This window comes from Orycteropus afer, unplaced genomic scaffold, assembly GCF_000298275.1.
Source record: "Orycteropus afer afer isolate SDZICR_OR568_19922 unplaced genomic scaffold, OryAfe1.0 scaffold00016, whole genome shotgun sequence".
Lineage (NCBI taxonomy): Eukaryota > Metazoa > Chordata > Mammalia > Tubulidentata > Orycteropodidae > Orycteropus > Orycteropus afer.
The window spans coordinates 19,775,167-19,796,115 of NW_006921603.1; the positions used below are offsets into that span (position 1 = coordinate 19,775,167).

Here is a 20,949-nt window from a genome sequence, read left to right on the forward strand (position 1 = left end):
ATTACTATCAATTTAAAAACTACTGCTTGAGGATAGAAGGAGCTCTGATGGTATAGTGGTTAAAGTATTTGGCTGCTAACCAAAGGTCGGTGGTTCAAACCCACCAGCTGGTCTCTGTAAAGATTTACAGCCTTGGAAACTTAATGGGGGTTGCTATGAGTAGGAACTGACTTGAAAGCAGTGAGTTTAGGTGGGTTTTTTTTTTTTTTTTTTGCTAAAGATAGACTGAAGAAAAAGGAGGGTTCTGCACTGCTTTTGTTCTATTTTAGATAATGAATTTCTAAATAAAAGTTCATTTTCAGAAAAGATGGTGCTGCTAAAAATATTTAAAGTTTGAAAACTACTGTAATGGTTATCTAATTAAAATTGTCATCAAAACCCATTTTCATCTTTTCACAAAAGAGCCCATTTCTGGGCTTGTTTCTATAGCAACCCCTCCCACCTTGTGAATTCAACCTGCCTGCCTTCAGGACCCTTACCATGGTGTCCATATGTGCGGGCATTTCTAGACCAATAGATAGTTATTTATATTCTTCAAAATCAGCAAAACTCACACCCCGTGAGTAAAAATCCAAGGGCATGAATACCACCCACGTGAGACCCCTGCAGTGTGCATGGACTTGTGAAAGGAGAATCTCCTAGAGATCTATTTATCCTCACAATTAACAGTTGAGAGATCATAACATGTTGAGTTTTCACTGTGACACTCAGAATTCAAACTGATACTATGATCTTTAGATGAGATCAGTTTTTGTTGATGTAGAATGTAGTACTTCCAGCCAGGGAGCCTGGGTTCAAGTCCTTACTTTGGCAAATTCCAAAGTAGTAGTAATAACCACCTTTGTCTAACTCTCTGGTTTGTTGTGACGAGCAAACATAATAACATATTAGTTTTCCAGTTGCCATCAAGTCAATTCCTACTCATGGCAACACCACATGTTTCAGAGGAGAACTGTGCTCCGTAGGGTTTTCATGGCTATGACTCTGAAGCAGATTGCCAGACCTTTCTTCTGAGGCACGTTTGGGTGGGTTTGAGTCACCAACCTTTAAATTAACTGCCCAGTGTTTACCCATTAACACCACTCAGGGACTTCTGAGAATATCTGAAACCAAAAACCAAACCTTTTGCCACTGAGTTGATTTCAACTCATATAGCAAACTAGGTAACATTTATTAAAACATTAATTACTTACTATGTCTAGGCACTGTTCTGAGTGTTTTGCATAAAATAGCTCCTTCAAATTTCCTGACAACTCTATGGTAACCATATCATGATGATTCACATTTGGCAGATGAGGAAATAACTGCGGTTCAGCAAGGTTTTGTGACTTGTCCAAGAGCACTTATAAAATGACAAAACAGGACTCAAACCTCTAGCTCCACAGCTTCAGCTCCTAACCAATGAACCAATGTGCCATTCCACCTCCCTAACAGATGTAAATTACATTGTAAACTATAAAGTACCATAGAGATTTTAGTACTAAATTTTATGTCTTTAACCCATAGCAGTTTTTCTTTAAGCCCCAGCTCTCTCACATGTCTCTTCCCAATGATTTTCATTGAAAGTTCATTTGTAAGCCGCATTGACACTATGAAATTTTGATATCTAAGATCATTCCTATGCAGATAGCTTTTGTTTTTATTTCTGAGTAATGGCCCATGCTTATATATTCTCTTTCGTGTCCTTTGGCAAGGTGTCTGCCCAGGGCATTCAGTCCACGCCTCTGAACCTGGCAGTGAATTGGCGCTGTGAGCCTGCAAGCACAGACCTGCGCATAGATTACAAATACAATACAGATGCAATGACAACCGCTGTGGCCCTCAACAACGTTCAGTTTCTGGTCCCCATAGATGGAGGAGTAACCAAGCTGCAGGCTGTGCTCCCACCTGCAGTCTGGTAAGGAGTCATCAGTCCCCCTTCTCTTCACCAAAGGGCTTCTTCTGTGTAAAAAGATCAAAATCGTCTTCACTTTTGAGTTTCCTACAGGAGGAAATCACAGCAGGCCTAGATATCAGGGTTCAGGACAGGAGACAGAAACCACTGCAGTTATTTTAAGCAGAAAATTATTTAGAGGCTTACGGAATGGTAGAAATGCCAGAGGAACAAGCTTTAGGCAAGATCTACGAGAATGTTTACAGAACACTGCAAAACTAGCTCACCAAGAGAGCTGCTTGCTACCTCTGCTACAACTGAGAGGGAGAAAAATTAGAAGGCTGCCAGTGGAACCATTGAATTCAAGAACCAGCCATCATAACTATGAACCAAGGATCAGAAAGCACCTGCTGTTACCTCCTTAACTGCTTGTCAGCACCCACAAAACTGCAGACTGGACTGGAATACTTCTCAGTTAGGTTGCTGGTCAGCAGAGGACAGCCAAGAAAGACTTAGGACAATAGCCTCTATTTCCCTTCCATCTTCCAGATCTCAAGCAGTTCAAGTAGTTGGTGAAGCCTAATTTGCATCTGGTGCTCTAACTGAGAGGGAGTCAGGGAAATATAGTATTATAATGTTTTCTAGCCTCTGGACTATAAAAGGGCACACTAAAGAAGATATGGCAGTAGATACTGAATAGATACAGAGTGCCAGTAGCCTCTGTTAAAAAGAATTTGTTCTCCCAGAGAGATCACTCTAGTTTTCATATATGATTGCCAGAGGTAAACAGTAGAATATTTTTAACAAATAAATGTCAGACATATGACACAATTTCAATTTAAATTATTTGAATTAATTTACTAACACTTTCCATCTACTGTTTGAGTAGATAGACATGTTCCAAACTTTTTAAATTCTTCAACATCCTCTAAATGTTCATCTGTCAGTGTTGTGGCTAGTTATAATAAGGAAAGGTAAGGGAGAGAATTTATCTATCTATCTATAACATATAATTTTTAAAATTATAGTAAAACCTTTAAAATTTATTTTTAATAATTGACATTATTCAGGCAATATATGGTATTCATCAAACACAAACTGTTGTATATGTCGAAGTCATTTACATGTTTTATTTTTAGGAATGCTGAACAGCAAAGAATATTGTGGAAGATTCCTGATATCTCTCAGAAGTCAGAAAATGGAGGTAATATTATCACAGACCTATTTTTATATAGTATGTAAAGCTAAAATAACCTTTAGGTATTAGCCAACTATTAACCAAAATACACTTAGCACTAGACACAAGCAGCATATTTCACTTCATTTTTGTATTTACTTATTCCAAACAATAAAAGTGAATAATTCTTCAATGAACTCTTTAAACCCAAGCCATCCCCTCTTCATATTCTCCTATTCTCCCCATTATCAGGACTCCACATCAAATAGACCATCCTTTGGATAGGGAAGGGCCTCTAAAGAGGTAGTCATCCTATATCAGATCTTATACTTTTACTTTCCCCTGATATTAATAATTTGTTCAAATGGCCTTCCAAGAAGCATGCCCACAAATTTTGAAGTACCATTTTGCTGAATTAAACTTGGCACAGCATGCAAAAAAAAGAAAGAAAAAGTTGCTCATGATATGATGATAAATTTTACTCATCACCATTTTTGTCAGTAAAACTTCACTATTTTGGAATACAATTTCTAAGATCAATTCCAGAATGTGTTAGAATGTTATGTTAACTGTTAAAATAATATTCTTTCTTTCTTTCTTTCTTTTTTTTTAAGGAGTGGGTTCTTTATTGGCAAGGTTTCAGTTATCTGATGGTCCAAGCAAACCTTCCCCATTGGTTGTGCAATTCACAAGTGAAGGAAGCACCCTTTCTGGCTGTGACATTGAACTTGTTGGAGCAGGGTATCGATTTTCACTCATCAAGAAAAGGTTTGCTGCAGGTAAGTGAATAAGGTTGTCTTCTGGGTTTCATTTGCAAAAATTATGTTATCTTCTGTAAGAATAAATAAGTTGTGACTTTCTCACCTCCCCCCCTTCCCCAATCCCAACCCTCATCTTCCATCCCAATTAAAAAGAAACCAATTGTTGAATAAGGTAAAAGTAGGATAATTAACTGAAAATCAGATATTAGGAGGGCTCTTGCTACTTAGTCTGGCTCTTTTTTTTTTTTTTTTTTTTTATGTGAGGCTGATAAGTTATTCCCATTTTATAGGTGTGTATGTTGTTAGTGTTGTTATGTGCCGTCACGTCACCTCCGACTCATAGCAACCCTATGCACAGCGGAACAAAACACGGCCCTGTCCCTCACCAGCTCCATGATCTTTGCTATACTTGACTCCATAGCCACAGCCACTGTGTCAATCCATTTTGTTGAGGGCCTTCCCCTCCCTTGTCGACCCTCCACCTTACCAAGCATGACATCCTTCTCCAGGGAATGGTCCCTTCTGACTACATGACCAAAGTAGGTGAGATAAAGTCTGGCCATTCTCGCTTCCAAGGAACATTCCGGCTGCACTTCCTCCAGAACATATGTGTTAGTTCTTTTAGCAGCCCATGGTACTTTCAGCATTCTTCGCCAGCACCACAACTCAAAAGCATCAATTCTTCAGTCTTCTTTATTCATTGTCCAGCTCTCACATGCATATGAGGTGACTGAAAATACCATGGCTTGTGTCAGGTGCACCTTAGTCTTCAAGGAGACATCTCTACTCCTCAGCACTTGAAAGAGGTCCCTTGCAGCTGACTTGCCCAGTGCTATGTGTCGTCTGATGTCCTGACTGCTGCTTCCATTGGTGTCGATTGTAGAACCAACCAAGGTGAACTCTTGACAATTTCAATCTTTTCTCCACTTATCGTGATGCTGCTTATAGGTCCAGTTGTGAGGATTTTTGTTTTCTTTATATTGAGATGTAATCCATACTGCAGACTGTATTCTTCAGTCTTCATCAGTAAGCACTTCAAGTCATCCTCACATTCAGCAAGCAAAGTTGTGTCATCACCATGTTGCAGGTTGTTAATGAGCCTTCCTCCAATCCTGATGCCACATTCTTCTTCATATAGTCCAGCTTCTCGGGTTATTTGCTCAGCATATAGATTGAATAAGTATGGTGAAAGGATACAACCCTGACACACTCCCTTCTTGATTTTAAACCATGCAGTGTCCCCTTGTTCTGTTCGAATGACAGCCTCCTGGTCTATATACAGGTTCCTCATGAGTACAATTAAGTGTTCTGGAATTCCCATTTTCTCAATGTTATCTCCAATTTGATATGATCCATAGAATCAAATGCTTTTGCATAGTCAATAAAACATAAGTAAACATCTTTCTGGTATTCTTTGCTTTGAGCCAAGATCCATCTGACATCAGCAATAATATCCCTTGCTCCACATCCTTTTCTGACTCCAGCCTACACCTCCAGAAATTCTCTGTCAATATACTGCTGCGACTGTTCTTGAATTATCTTCAGTAAGATTTTACTTGTGTGTGATATTAATGATATTGTTTGATAACTTCTGCATTCTGTGGGATCACCTTTCTTTGGAATGGGTACAAATATGGATCTCTTCCAGTCAGTTGGCCAGGAAGTTGTCTTCCAAATCTCTTGGCATAACCAAGTGAGTGCCTCTAGTGGGGCAACATCCATTTGTTGAAACATCTCAATGGGTATTCCATCAATTCCTGGAGCCTTGTTCTTCATCAGTTCCTTCATGCAGCTTTGACTTCTTCCTTCAGTACCATTGGTTCTTGATTATATGTCACCTCCTGAAATGAATGAACATTGACCAGTTCTTTTTGGTACAGTGACTCTGTGTATTCCTTCCACCTTCTTTTGATGTGTACATACTAAGGTAAAAAGAAGCCCTGTTGGCACTGTGGTTTAACATTTGGCTAGTAAACCAAAAGTTGGCCCACAAGCAGTATCATGGGAGAAAAGACCTGATAGTGTTCTCCCGTAAAGATTATAGCCTAGGAAACCCTGTGGGAGCAGTTCTACTCTGTTACATGAGTCAGAACTGACTCGACGGCACACAACAACAACATACTGAGGTTAATTGAGTAAATCCTACTTTCTTCATATTGTCAAAGAAGAGGAATGCTATTGACCTCTGAATTTATCTCCCACCTGAAACTATTCTGTTTTTCAACAGGAGTTTATAGACTTTAGCCTTGTCAGGCTTCAATGAGAACTGAGAGGATCTAATTTTCACTTTCATAGCAACCTTATGGTGTTTCAACCAGAGATAGATTGTTGGCCCATGAGCTGAATAGATCTGACACTCGTTTTATTAGGGTTTGTTAAGGAAAAGGAGAGAGAGTAACTCAAACCAATATTTTTAAAGTAGGTGATTTAACAAGAAAAAAAAATCTAGATTTCCAGCATTTTTAAAAAATCAACATCTGGCAACAAATGCTTTTGTCTTCCTGAAAATAAGCCAGAGCCTAGTAGCCATTCATCCGCCAGAGCCAGGCTTGCTGTGCCTCCTTTCACAGTTCCTGTCCTTTCACAGTTCCTTCCCAACCTGCTTTTACTCATTGGAGCCTCCAAGGCAGAGTTTCTGAAAAATGTAAGATGTGTCAGAGTTACCTGGACGCTTATTACCTTCACAGCTTCTGACTCAGCTATTCTGGGGTGGGACCAGTGAATTTCTAAAAAGTTCCCAACTAATGCTAATGTTTCGGGTCCACTCTGTGAGAACCACCAGCTCTAAGAAATTAGGTGTGGTTTTAGAACCAACCCCTGACAGAAAAGAAAAAAAGAAAAAAATTGAGGTCATTCAGAGTCCACATCCGGTGATTCCTTTCTGGAAGTAAAACAAGAACAAATCCAAATCCCTACACATTCTCCAGGGCTAGGTGACTGTACTTGTGGGTGATTTCCTAGGATAATTCCTAGATTTTACACCTTGTACTGATGTACGTATTAGTACTACTACTTTTACTCTCAGAAATAATGCAGGTTGGAAAATAAATTATATGATCACCCTTACTGTAACAAGTTGGATTCTCGCATTCAGAAACAATTCTACCAACTTATTCTAGTCAGAACCCAAACCGCTGCAAATTATTCAAATATGGGCATGTGAAAAGGCAACTAGCTGACCTGGAAAATTAAAAACTTATAAAACATCATGTATTTTATATGAGAGTTTCACTGGTCAAATAGGCCGTATTTGGTTCCCAGGAATAAGAAAGAAAGAATAGATATGTTATTTATATAATAATTGCATCGTTGAACTGGCAGGTAACCTGTTAATACTCCATTTTGTTTTGCAGGCAAATACTTGGCAGATAACTAATAAAATCATATGCAAGCATTTTGGAAGATTCATATAATGGAGGACTGTTGTATGAGAACCAGGTTTTCATTTCAGTTTGATGAAAACAAACCAAAATCTGCACTTGGGATAGATCTGCTGGAAATGTCAAAGACTTTCAGCAATGACTTCCCTCACACAATACCATGATGACCAGTCGTACAGTATTTACTGCTAGGTGTAATATTGTTAATGGTTTTACAATGTAATTATTGTATTTGTAAATTGTACTCATTCCAGTAAGACAGTTAGACACTTGAGTTTTAGCATTCTACCATTCCTGAAATGGATGTAATTTAAACTGTGGTATGTAAATTTAATAGTAGTACTGTTGAATGGCACAATGCTTACAGAGGTAGATTGCATTTTGTCAATATATAAAATCTAAATATAAGATTGATAGCTGTCATAAAGGGGGTGCCACATGCAAAGAAAATTAAGTGGAACCAGAAAAAAAAAACTTAACTTTTATTCAGTCTTAGTGTGTCTTACTCTAGTGCTAAATAAAAATTCTATCTTCAAATGTTTAGTGAGTTTAAATTCAGAAGCTATTTCAGAAAAAAAAAATCTAAGGTTACAGCATATTCGAAAAAAAGCATTACCACTTTTTAAAAAGCTTTTTTTTCAAACTGCAAATTTCATAAAAATGCAAACTGTGTAAACAGGGCCTCTTATTTTTATAACTTGTGTAAAAAGGGAAAGCAATTCATATTTAAAGTTTAAGTATATGAAATTATAATCAAGAGAAAAGAAGACGCTGACGTCTTAACTACTTCTCCCTCTCCCTACAGTTTAGCAAATGTGGAGATAACTGAATGATCAGTCAGACTAAAACCAAAATTGGGACTTTAAGATTTCAGGACTTTCCATAGTTGAACTGGCTAACAGCTTTTGCACAGTCACTCTGAATAAATGCCCTCTCCCACCCAACACAGAGGAGTGGAATCTCTTATCTCCCTCTTTTACCACAGGCATCAAAACATTGAAACCAGGAGTCTTAGGAGAAAAATTTTAGTCCCTTGTTTAGCTACAGAAGGAGAATTTTGATTGTCATCATTTACATAATTTGGGAAGGAAAACAGTAAGCTTTATCAATTAATTCTATCCATGTGAAATGTGTAATAAACTTCCTATTGGATGAACAAAATATTCTTTATTAAGATTCATTGTCTAAAACTGTAAATCGTTGCCACTCTTGGGGAATCAAGAAGAGAGATCTCAAAAATTTATGTCATGATTTCACTTTTGCAAGGCATAATAAAAGCTGTAATCACTATCCAGCTCTACAATATGGAAGTTCAGAGAGAAGTACTTCACCAGGGTCCCAGGTGTAAAGCCATCCTCTGTTAAGATCTGAAAACATTAGTCTTCCTTTAATTATAGAACTTACTTTAAACATAAATCAATTCCCACTTTCGGTTATACTATTGAATAACTGGATTTCATTTCACTTGGATCCAGAATCAATGCCCATGAAAGCAGCTATCAAGAAATCAAACGATGTATTGCATTGAGCAAATCTGCTGCAAAAGACCTCTTTATATTGTTAAAAAGCAAAGATGTCATTTTGAAGACCAAGGTGCGCCTGATCCAAGCCATTGTTTTCAATTGCCTTATATGCATATGAAAGCTGGACAATGAACAAGGAAGACCGAAGAACAGTTGATACATTTGAATGATGGTGTTGGCAAAGAACATTGTATATACACCATGGACTGCCAGAAGAATGAATCAATCTGTCTTGGAAGAAATACAGCCAGAATGCTCCTTAGAAGTGAGGACGGCAAGATTGTACAACATGTCCTTTGGACATATTATTAGGAGAGACCAGTCCCTGGAGAAGGACAAAATGCTTGATTAAGTAGAGGATCAGAGAAAATGAGGAAGACCCTCAACAAGATAGATTGACACAGTGGCTACAACAATCGGCTAAAACATAGCAGCTATTGTGAGGATGGCATAGGACCGAGTAGTGTTTCTTTCTGTTGTACATGTTGTACATAGGATTGCTGTGAGTCAGAACTGGTCTGACGGCACCTAAGACCAACAATTAAATAACTGTAACCCTTAAGTTGTTATATTTATCAGTTGCTAAATTTTGTCTTATATTCATTCATATTTGACAAAAAAATAAAAAATAAAAATAAAGCCCTTTAAATTTTAGAATCAAATTAAATTTTGTAAGTCTAACTTTTAAAATAAGATTGCGACTGGCAATAGTTTGTAGTAAAACTTTTAAAATTAATATTTGTACTCCAAAATTAGTGCTTGTTACCAAGAGAATGTTCAAAATGATGTTTTACCTTGGAAGAATTCTTATTATTCTAACAAGCTCTCAGATGACACCCCAGAGCAGTATGTGTTGAAGTTTTTGAACAAACTAACTAATATGCTCATTTTGAATAAAGATATGCAATTTGGTTTTGAAGCCAAAATTGAAGATCCAAACTTTTAAATTCCCATGAAACATGGGGAAATTTAGAACACTGAAGCCAACTGAAAGCAAGCAGCAGAAAATTGAGAATTATCCAGCATATGAATGGAAAAATGTGTTTTAAAATAATCAATTCATGAACAACTTATTGAATATTAACACAAATCATATTAAAATGTGTAAATATTACTGGTTCTCATGTCTTGATCTTTATGTTTTATTTTATTTTATATAGTTCTAGAATTAATTAGTATTTAAACTACAAGGGTTTTTCCCCAAAGAATAATTTTTGTTAATATTGTAAAGATGTAATTGAAAACATATATTACAATACCCCCTAGTATTATTCAAATGTTTTCAGGAACTAACTTTGAAACCATGAAAACATCTTATGATCCCTTAAATCAGTCTTTATGAAGAAACAGAAAAGGGGTCAGTGATTTCAAAATTACACCTTGAATAACCAGAACAACAAAGAATATATCTCTTCAAATAATAACATAAGCTTATATCAGGGATTTAGATTTTAGAGTTTTGTTTTGTTTTAATATTGTAGGTTATAATCTACTGTATCCATAGTACTGTATAATGAGAGTTCAGGTTCAGAAAAATGATCCTAGACAATGCAAGAGTCTCAATAATCAAAGAAACACTAAGTCAGGCTCATTATCAGTTCCTACATCAGAAGAAATGAAGTAGTACCTCTGAAGATGATTTTTAGTACCAGGGGTTAAAACAACCACACTGTTTCCTGAGCATTATGATTTAAAAATGTTCTACTCTATCAAGATAGAAAGTATGGATGATACTGCTTTTTTTCTGCAACGTGGAAATTATGTTTTCTTTTAAAATAAACTCCATATTTTCATGAAGTTTTTAAGAATAAATTCTTACTAAGAATTAGTCTGATTTTTATAATTTAAATTTATAATTATTAAGAATTAAATTTTTAATTATTTTTAAAGCTCTATTCTTCTCTATGCCAACAACCAAAATGACAATTCCATGTATGGTATTTGGGAATCTATTTCACCTGTAAATAAAGAATGTCTACATTTCAAATGGTTTCGAATGAATAGAAAGGGACCCCTCAGAAAGTCAGACCTGAAGATGTTTATGTTTGTTTTTGTGTGTTTTCACTTGATCTCAAATGTGCAAAGTGTTTCAGGTCAGAATTTCTCATATTTTCATTTCTAAACTTTTTGAAGGAAGTCTGTGAGTTTATATTAGCTCTTGCTGTGTGACCTGGACATTGACATGCTGTGTGAACTTGGATAAGTTACCACCACCTTTTTCAGTTTCTCATATTTAGAATGAGGGCTTGAAGCTAGGATGTCAAGCTTTTCTTAAAAGCAGGCTTTTTTTAAATATGAAATTGCACATGGAATCCTACTAGATAAAAACAATCAAAGCAATGAATGAGTTACTCCAGTTTTAATCTGAGCTCCTAAGGGTACAGTTTAAAACCCACTTTAACGCATAAATTATCTCTAAAATGTCTTAAAACTCCGAAGTTCCATGACTCTGCTTTACTCAGATAGATCCACCTTTTGAGATTTTGTTAGCTGTATAGTCACAATAATTCATTGATACACAATAAACGTTCATACTTACTTGATTTTTTACCACACTCTAGTTCTCCAGTCACTAGAGATACTACTTTAACATCTCATTTTATCGTTACATCAACCGGAAATTGGAGGCACTCTTTTTCATTCCTTTTTTCACAAATGATGACATTGAGTCTAAGTCAGTAAATTGCCCAAAGTGACAAAGCTATACATAGCTCAGTTATTGTAACTAAAGAGGGAGCCCCTTGATCTTTTCTGCTCTGCCCTTTCTGGGAACTAAATCGTTTCATTCTATTTTACTCAACATGTTCTATTTGAATACAAACATACAGAACACTATACAAAAAATTAATATCCAAATAAGGACAATTCCAATAAGAAAGTTGTTGAAAAAGAATCAGTGTTCCACAAAGTGTGACTCGTGAACCATTTGTATCATCACTTAGTAAAAGAGGGCAATGATTTTGGCTTCGTCACCAGTGTGTCATCAGAACCTAGAACATAGTAGACTTCACCAAATGTGTATGGATGAATACATCTGTGGATAGGGTTTTGGAATATGTGTCTTGACAAGCAGTCATAATCCAAGAATCACTGCCCTCATAGATCTCTAAGGTCCTTCTTAGTTCTGACATTGTATCAGATTTTAAGCATTAAATTGTAAATTGAATACTTTTTTTTTGTTGTTGTTTTAGTTTATTTTTATACAGTCCATTTAGCTTCCTTCAATATTTAAAGAAAAAAAAAAAAGATGGGAGGGGGCTTATTCTAGGAAAATTCCTAACCCTTCCTCACAATTCTCCTGTTAAGCCTTCTCAGTCTCAAAGGGCCTGAAATGCATTTTTTCATTTTCACACTTCAATCCTTTTCTTCAATGTCTTAAAAGACTTCAAGCAGTAGAGATGTTGCAAACTGTCTTCCTTTTCAAACTCTCAGTCCTAAAAAATGTCTCCTTCTTTGCAAGGGACATGCAAACCTCTAAATAACTTGTGAATTGATCTCTTTATTTTGTAGGCTTTTGAATTTGATGTTTTACAAGCATACACATACACACACTGCTATCCAGTCGGGTCTGACTCATAGTGACCCCTCCTTGGGTTTCCAAGGCGGTATCAGTATGGAAGTAAATTGCTCAACTTAGATAGCCCAACCTTCCTTCCGAGGAGTAAGTTGCACCAACCACTTTTATTTTTCCCTTTTTTTCCCCAAAAATAATCACAGATTGTCAATTAAAATAGAATGACACACTACAGTATGCAACTATATACTAGAGACATGAGTTTGTGTATAGGTATATATGTAGAGAGGGTTAAGCTTTTTATTTCCCCCAAAATGAATGCATTTGAACAAATTCCTACTCAGTCTATATGTAATCAACATGCTCCACTGTCTCCTCATAAGTAATGTTTAAAAGATGGCAACATTTTTTATGACTTCAAAACAAGTGTAAAGCATTAAATATACCCTAGAAATTTAATATTAGTAAACATGTTTCTTTGAAATAAATGTCCTGGCAGCCCACACCAATCCCCTTTCCTATGTGCACTTCTCTCTTGAGATTGTATTATATTTTCCCTACTCCTTTAGTTCTTCTTCATTTGACAAACAGCATTTAAATATAATGCTCCCACTCATAAATTAAACATAACTAACAGGAAGGTTGGGCAATCTATTTCCACAGTGATACTGCCTCAGAAACCCAAGGAGGCATTGCTATGAGTCTGATCCAACTCGACGGCAATGAGTTTGGTTTTTAGTTTTTTTTTTTAACATTAGGTTACTTTTTATCCATGGGATAAATGGAAGAAAAATGAGATCAATGTCCATCTAAGTCTCCAAATATGTTTTTTTAATGCCTTTCTCTTGTGTCATTACTTTGATGCCCTGTCATCATCTTCAGGCTAGAGTTGTAATTTTAGTATGTAACTGAAATCTAAATGTCATTCTTGAAGGAATGTCGGAGTTCAGACTCTACTGAGTTGGCCCTGACCACATCTCTTGATTGTGCCTCATATTTAATATCTGATTTCTATCCTAAATGGGTGTATTCCTATGAAAGAAAGGCAGATCCTTGTGGACATTCACCATAGATACAAAAATGTATGCTCTAGATTTACCTTTTAAAATTATTTTTCCTCCATTGTATAGTATTTCTGATTGTCTTCTTCTATTCCTAGCAGAGTACTTTACCTGCCCTAAATATATCTTCTACTTTCTAGAAAAAGATGTTTCAACAGAAAGCAAGTATATTTTTAATGTTACTTAAGGTTTAAAAGAAAAGAAGAAAAAGGTATTTTGCATTCCCCTATCTTTCAATATTTCCTACATTATCTTTAGATCTAAGTTCTGACAAATTTTCATTGTGGTCTGAGAAGAGATGGTCCACTACGGGAATCTCCTCTCCTTGTCACTGACAACAAATATTAACATTTTAGCGAAGCTTATGAAAGCTATTGGATCAGGAAAAGACTTTTTTCTCAGCACACCTTGAAAACTTTGAAAAAGTTTTCTTTTAACACCATTTTATGTATCTTTCAACAATTGCAAATCATATAACCTGGAATGCTTTAAATTTTGCTTTTGGGTTGTTTTAACTTGTAAATTTCTGCTATGGCAAATGAATTTGTATCTATTTTAAATTTCATTAGTATCTTAGTGAATTTAACTTTATCTCCTAAAATATTGAAAAATAAACCAGTAAAATTATTTTCAATTTTAAATCATTATTTTTTAGACTTGCACTTATGACCAGCACATGAGGTTTCTCTGTTGAAGATGTTCCAAATTCTTTGCTGTGTGAAATTAATGTTTGTGAACAATCTTTGGTAATGTTTTATTAAACAGCTTTAAGAAATTGAACTATATAGAGCGATGCTGACAGTACTTTTAAATACCCACTGCCATCAAGTCAATTTCAATCCTTAGCAACCCTATAGGGCAGAGTAGAACTGCCCCCATAGGATTTCCCTGTGGTGGCATAGTGCCTTAAGGCATTTGCTCACCAGAAGGCTGGGGGTTCAAACCTACCAGCCACTCCTCAGAAGGAAGTTTGGGCAATCTACTTCCATACTGATATCGCCTCCAAGGAGGGGTCGCTATGAGTCAGGACCAACTTGATGGCAATGAGTTTGGTTTGTTTTTTAAAATCCTTATGAAAGCAGACTGCCTCATCTTTTCTCCCACAGAACTGGTGAGTTCAAACCACCAACCTTTCTGTTGCAAACAAGCGCTTCACCACTGTGCCACCAGGGCTCCTTAAATAAACGTGTTAGAAATCTTATGAAAGCACTTTAGTTAAAGCTCAGAGGAATGCACTATTTAGCATGGATTTTGCAGGACTCCACACTCATTTAATCAGCATTTCACAGTTCTTTTTTGCTTTGCTTTATTTTGCAAATCAGTTATTTTTTTTACACAATATCAACAAAGTTCCTTTAAAATATTCCTGGATAAACTGTCTGTAAAATCACTTCATATCTTCCTAAATGCAGTACAATTTTTAATTCATTTAGAGTTTGTGGGTCAGACTGCTAAATCATAAGCCATTTGTAATTTTAAATTGTCCATTAAATGCATAGCTCTTGCAAGTGTTAGTTTCATCTCACCCATTCAGTTTTCTATTATTCTGTTGATATTTTCATTCATTTTTGGGCAAACAAATATTTAATGTTATTCATACATCATCACTTTATTTTAAATAATACACCAAATGGCTATCATAGAGGTCATTATCCCAAGATCCAAAGCCAGATTTTTCAACACAGTTGTGTTGATTTTGCAGGTCAGTCTTTAGTTCTCGCTTTGTTAAATGGATATGCACGAGGGAGACTGCCTCCTGTCTGATCTCTCTCCCTCTCTCTCTCTCTTTACCTCTCTCCCTCCCTTCCTTATTCTCTCTCTGTTACTCTAAAGGAATTGAAAATTGGTGCTGAGTAATTTTTCTGGAAAAAGCCCAGTGTTCTGTGGTGATATGCTAATCTTATCTATGAGCAGAGCTTCGCTACAGACCAAGCAGTACCAGAGCTCCTTAGCAGTAATTTAGAGTTGGCTTTTTAAACTATTTGAATATCACTTTGTTCTAATGGAAAATAATATTTTGTTTTTCATTTTGCATAGAGAATGTCTGTATAAATGAAATAAATTTTTATTTTCTTCCCTAAACCAAACCTACTGCCATCGAGTCGATTCAGACTCATAGAGACCTCAATTGAATTTCCAAGGTGGTAAACCTTTATGGAAGTAGATTGTCCAGTCTTACTTTTGCAGAGTGGCTGATGGGTTTGAACCACCAACCTTCTGGTTAGCAGTCAGATGCCTTAGGCACTGTGTGTAAGTAGCAATGTACGGCTTGCTTTTTTTTTTCTTTTGGCTTGTACTTGAAGAGTAAGAGAAACTACAAAAACAATCTCTGAGAGAAATTTTACTGTGCTTCTAAAGGTATTGATTCAGTCAATTGTCTTTCTTAAGGAAAATGCTGTTAGTATGTACTTTAACTTGAGTTGGTGGTTGCATTTGTTTAAGTTTTCCGTGATCTATGCAGCAAAAATAGAATGAATTTCTTTTTTTTTTTTTATGATCTTGTCTTGAGTATAAAATTTCACAAAACATCTTGGGCATAAAATACTTATGAAAGGAATTGTGGCTTAAGATACTCATGTATGTCTTTAAAATTTAGTCAAAATGTCAATGCCTGGCCTTTTTCCCTCCATGTGCAATTCAACAGAGTATATTTTCTTCTGATAGCAGCTACTGCTTAGTCTATGGGGAAAGCTTTGCTACTTCTTTTCTGTGCAAGAGAGAAACCCAGCAAAAGAAGCAAAGGCTTGTTGCCTTTACAAGACTGCAGCAAAGCTCTGTGCCGGGCAAAGGTGGTGTGGATGTGTAGTATTGACTTTTTGAAGATAATCATGAGAACATTTTAACATTACTTGCCTTATAGGTTAGAAAAAGTGTGGATATCACTCTTCTGTAAATAACGATCGTTAAATTTTTTTTTCTTCATAATTTTCCCAATCACCCATTTCACAAAATTCTGAATATGCAATTATTTATTATGACATGTTACTGCAACTAGGGTTCCCATTTCAGGGGAAAAAAAAAAAAAAAGTTTAATTCTACACATAAGAACAAGATGAAATATCTAAGTAAGTTGTTATTTAAATGTGTTTTTTTTTTTTTTTCCTGGAAAATAAATGAAAACTATAAAAAATAAATTGACTTGTGAACTTTATTGCTAACCTCTTAAAATTTTCCCAAGTTTCTGGAAAGCTTAATTGCATGTTTAGGGGTCCCTGGTGGCATGGTGGATAAGGCATTTGGCTGCTAACCAGAAGGTCAACAGTTCAAGCCAACCAGCTGCTCAGTGGAAGGAAGTTGGGGAAAACTACTTCCATAGATTTACAGCCATGGAAACCCAATGGGGGTCCCTATGGTCTGAATCGACTAGATGACAGTGAGTTTGGTTTGGTTTCATAATTGCATGTTTAGGGTGGTTATGGTGGGCAAAGCTGGCACAATCCAAGGGTTTCAGAGTTAGATAAATCCCAGCTCCATAATTTAACTATAAACCAAAAAAATGTGTGTGTAATTTAACTATACAACTGAGCCATTGACTCGATAATTCTTCATTTCCTTATCTGACAAAAAAAAAAATAGGGTTAATGTCAACTATCTCATAAAGAGGAGCTCTGGTGTCATAGTGGTTAAGGCATTTGGCTCCTAACTAAAACGTGGAGGGTTCAAATCCCCAGCCCCTCAGCAGAAGTAAGATGCAGCAGTCTGCATCTGTAAAGATTTACAGGCTTGGGGCAGTTCTGACTCAATGGCACATAACAACAACAACAGCTAACCAAAAGATTGTTGTTGTTGTTATGTGCCATCAAGTTGGACCCGACTCACAGCGACCCCTCCTTGTGTTTCTGAGGAGGTATCACTATGAGAGTAGATTGCCCAACCTTCCTTCCAAGGAGTGGCTGGTGGGTTTGAACCGCCAGCCTTTCTGGTTAGCAGTCAAGCACCTTAGGCACTATGCTACCAGAGCTCCCAACCAAAAGACAGTCAATTCCAATTCACCCAGTGGCAATGCAGAAGAAAGGCCTGGCAATCTGCTTCCATAAAGATTACAACCAAGAAAATTCTACAGAGCAATTCTACCTACTAACACATGAGATCTCCATGAGTCAGAATCACCTTAGCCACAATGGGTTTGGTTTTGGTTTTTAGATCATAGCATCACTTAGAAGATTAAATGAGAATATTTATAAGTTCCTAACAATGCCTACATAGTCCATACCAAAAACCAAGCCAAACTCACTGCCATCCAGTTGATTCAGACCCATAGCAACCCCCACTGGGTTTCCAAGGCTGTAAATCTTTATGGAAGCAGACAGTGCCATCTTCCACAGAGCAGCTGTTGTTTGAACCACTCCCCTTTCAGTTAGTGGCCAAATGCCTTAACCACTACACCACCAAAGCACCTTGTATTCAATAAACAATCCTTTCCTGTTCTTATCTCATGGTGAATTGGGATCGGGAGAAGCCAGAAAACTTTAAGGCCCTTCCTCCTTGTTGACAATACCAAGTGCTCATCATAGGCCACAACCCAGGCTATATGCTTAATGGCAATGTCACATTTCTACTCCCAAAGACTGCTGCTACAGGAGTGTCCCTACAGGGTTTGATTTTATTTGTTTTTGGTTTGGGGAGTCACAGACATGCAAGAGGGATAGCAAGGAGGACGGTCCTATTAAGGCAGGTAGGTGCTCAACCTCAAAAGCCTCCACTTCAAAGCTTCTTAAACTTTAATGAGTAGCGATGTAATATAATACGGAAAGTTGTATGGAGGGAGAGAGCCCCGTTGTAATGTATAGGAGTTAAGACCATGGATTCCAGAAACAGAAGGGGCAGTATATTATTTAACTTCTTAGAATTTCAATTTTCTAAATCTATAAAGGGAGAATAATACTTTCTAGATAGAGTTGTTGGGGTGATTAAATAAAACTAAAACTATTTGCCAGAATGTGGTACATATAACTGTTAATAAACTATCCCGCTAGTACATATAAACTCTTAAACCATCCCACGATCAAGCATCTGAGCCCAGGAGGGGAGTGGAGTAGTGGAAAGCAGCGTTAGGCGGTCAGGGGAGGGAAGGAATTGCTTTCTGCGCCCCCGAGTTTCCTCCCAAGAAACCGCAGCATTTCCCACTCCTGTCTCTCACATGTTCGAGAAAGGAGACCGGATGAAGGGTCCTAGGAGCTTCATTCTTGAGTTCCCAAAGTCCTTCTCGCTTTGGGATAAGTGGCTCCCCTCCAATTCGAGACCACCGAGGGCGCATCTGGGCTCAGAGAGACCAATCTGGCCAGTAGGAATGAGATCTTACATCTGTGGGGCGGCTCAGAGAATCATGCAGCGGCCTTGTCCAGCCTGGACCTGCTGAGGGAGCTGTTTGAGGAGGTCACCCTGGAGACCGGAGGCGGAGCCCCGAGGGCATACACCAGTAACCGCAGACTAAAGGGGGCCTTTGGTAGGTGAGAGCCCGCGCAGCGCTCCAGTGCACGCAGGGAACTAGCCGCGGATTCAGAAGGCCCCCAGTGGAGCCACGCCCACTGTGCTGCGGTGTGTAGGTGAGGGCACTGTCTTGGCAGTGCAACCCGGCTGGAAGGGTGGGAATGGGAGACCATGCCCAACTCTGGGGTTGCAGAGGCTGGGACGGGGAGCGACCCTGAACTGAGGTGGTCTGCCTTGGCCCTAACCCACTCGCTGCTTTACTTCTCCATCTAAAAAATAAGAAAAAGTGGTCCCAAATTTGAGAACTGCAGGTGATCCCCGGCCTTTGGCGTCCCTGCCAGCACGCATGTGTGGGCTCAAAGGATGATGATGCCTAATGCCAGGCCAGTGTGCTCTTGCAGCCAGCAGTGAGAGTTCTAAGCCCTCTTCTTCTTGCCCAGCCGGGCCCTGCAAGGCTGCCTCACTCCCTAGGTTCCTCCAGGTTCCTACTCTGGCGTTTCTTGTTGGGTATTGGGAGAAAGGAGGAGGGGGGTGTGGAGCTGCTTTGGCGATGGTTAGGAGGTCGATGTCTCAGGGACTTTGGAGCACAACCTGAATATCCTACTTATTCAGGCTCAGTGTGTCTCTCTTCACCCTCTTCATCGACTAGGTAGCTGCACACATTCTCATATACACAGGTACACACGGGCACGTACTCATACCTATACAGGCATATACTCTTACCACAGGCATACTCACATACAGAGATGCTCAAACACAAACTGATTCACACAGATATTCACACAAGCAGACACACAGAGACATATAGTCACTCACACAGACACTCCTACACACAGGAATAGCAAGACACATACGCACAGGCACACACTCATATGCACACACATACACAAAGATGCTCACACTCACAGAGACACACAAACACTATCCCCCCTCTGGAACACACATCTGCTGCCCCATTTGTGTGTCCTGCTGTACCTTTAGGAGCTCTGGTGGCATAGTGCCTAAGGCAGTTGACTGCTAACCAGAAGGCTGGTGGTTCAAAGCCACCAGCCACTCCTTGGAAGGAAGGTTAGGCAATCTACTTCCGTGGTGATACCACCTCGGAAACCCAAAGAAGGGTTGCTATGAGTCGGATCCAACTCCACGGCAGTGAGTTTGGTTTTTGATTTGGTTTGCTGTACTGTTTGCCTCTTTCTGCCCAAACACTGGAGTCCCTGGGTAATGTAGCAGCTTAGATGCTAGCTGAAAGGTTGTAGGTTCATGTCCACCCAGAGGCACCTTGGAAGAAAGACATGGTGATCTACTTCTGAAAAATCAGCCATTGAAAATCCTGTGGAGCACAGTTCTACTCTGACACATATGGTGCACCATAAGTTGCAATTGACTTGATGGCCACTGGATTCTTTCTGCCAAGACACTGATCACACTATTGTGTTCTTGTCTCCTCTACCCAGTACTCAATTGCCAGCTCCTTGAGAGCAGGGATTGTGTGTTTTCCTACTTACCATAGTGTCTCCTTGTTAGGAATTTCAGATTTACAGATTATAAAATAATCTAAACAAATGTCTCAATTTGTATATAGGCAGAAAGGGCATTAGAATTACATACTCTTACTTGTAGGGAAAATCCTTTAGGAAAAACATTTAACTTAATTTTTAAAGCAACAGCAACAAAAACAAATGTTAATTACTAAAAATCTTTATCAATATTAGATATTAGGGAGCCAATACAAATTTTGTTTTCTGTTATGGGATAACATCTATCTTTTCTAAATTACTTTCTCCATCTTCTCCATTTAAATATTTTTGCTACAGATTAATATCCGCCTAGTGCCTAAGGCACTTAACTGCTAACCAGAAGGCTGGCGGTTCAAACCCACCAGCCACTCCTCGTAAGGAAGGTTGGGCAATCTGCTTCTGTAGTGATACTGCTTCGGCAACCCAAGGAGGGGTCGCTATGAGTCGGGGCCAACTCGACGGCACATAACAACAACATGTGAATTAAGTATATAATTGCTTAAATAGAAGTTATCAGTTAATGTATTTCCAGTTACATTGACCAAAATAACATCACTGTAAATCATTCTTGAGGAAACTCAACTTCCACATTCAAAAATGGTCAGAAAAGTGTGTGCGCTTGTGTTTCGTTTAGAAATTAATCTCTGTTATACTAACTAAAATCTTTTCATATCTTTCTGTTACTATTTTACAAAAATCATCCGTAGGTTGTG

At 37.9% G+C, this 20,949-nt stretch overlaps 1 protein-coding gene across 1 annotated transcript in view; it reads left to right on the top strand.

The window, feature by feature from the left end:
* The window catches only part of SGIP1 (SH3GL interacting endocytic adaptor 1), a 167,018-nt gene extending 159,831 nt beyond the window's left edge, over positions 1-7,187 (top strand). Inside the window, exons 22-25 of the mRNA XM_042783350.1 lie at positions 1,695-1,897; positions 3,013-3,077; positions 3,665-3,829; positions 7,165-7,187. Coding sequence (XP_042639284.1) covers positions 1,695-1,897; positions 3,013-3,077; positions 3,665-3,829; positions 7,165-7,187 — 456 coding nt within the window. The remainder of the gene's footprint in view (positions 1-1,694; positions 1,898-3,012; positions 3,078-3,664; positions 3,830-7,164) is intronic.
* The last annotated feature ends 13,762 nt before the right edge of the window (positions 7,188-20,949 follow it).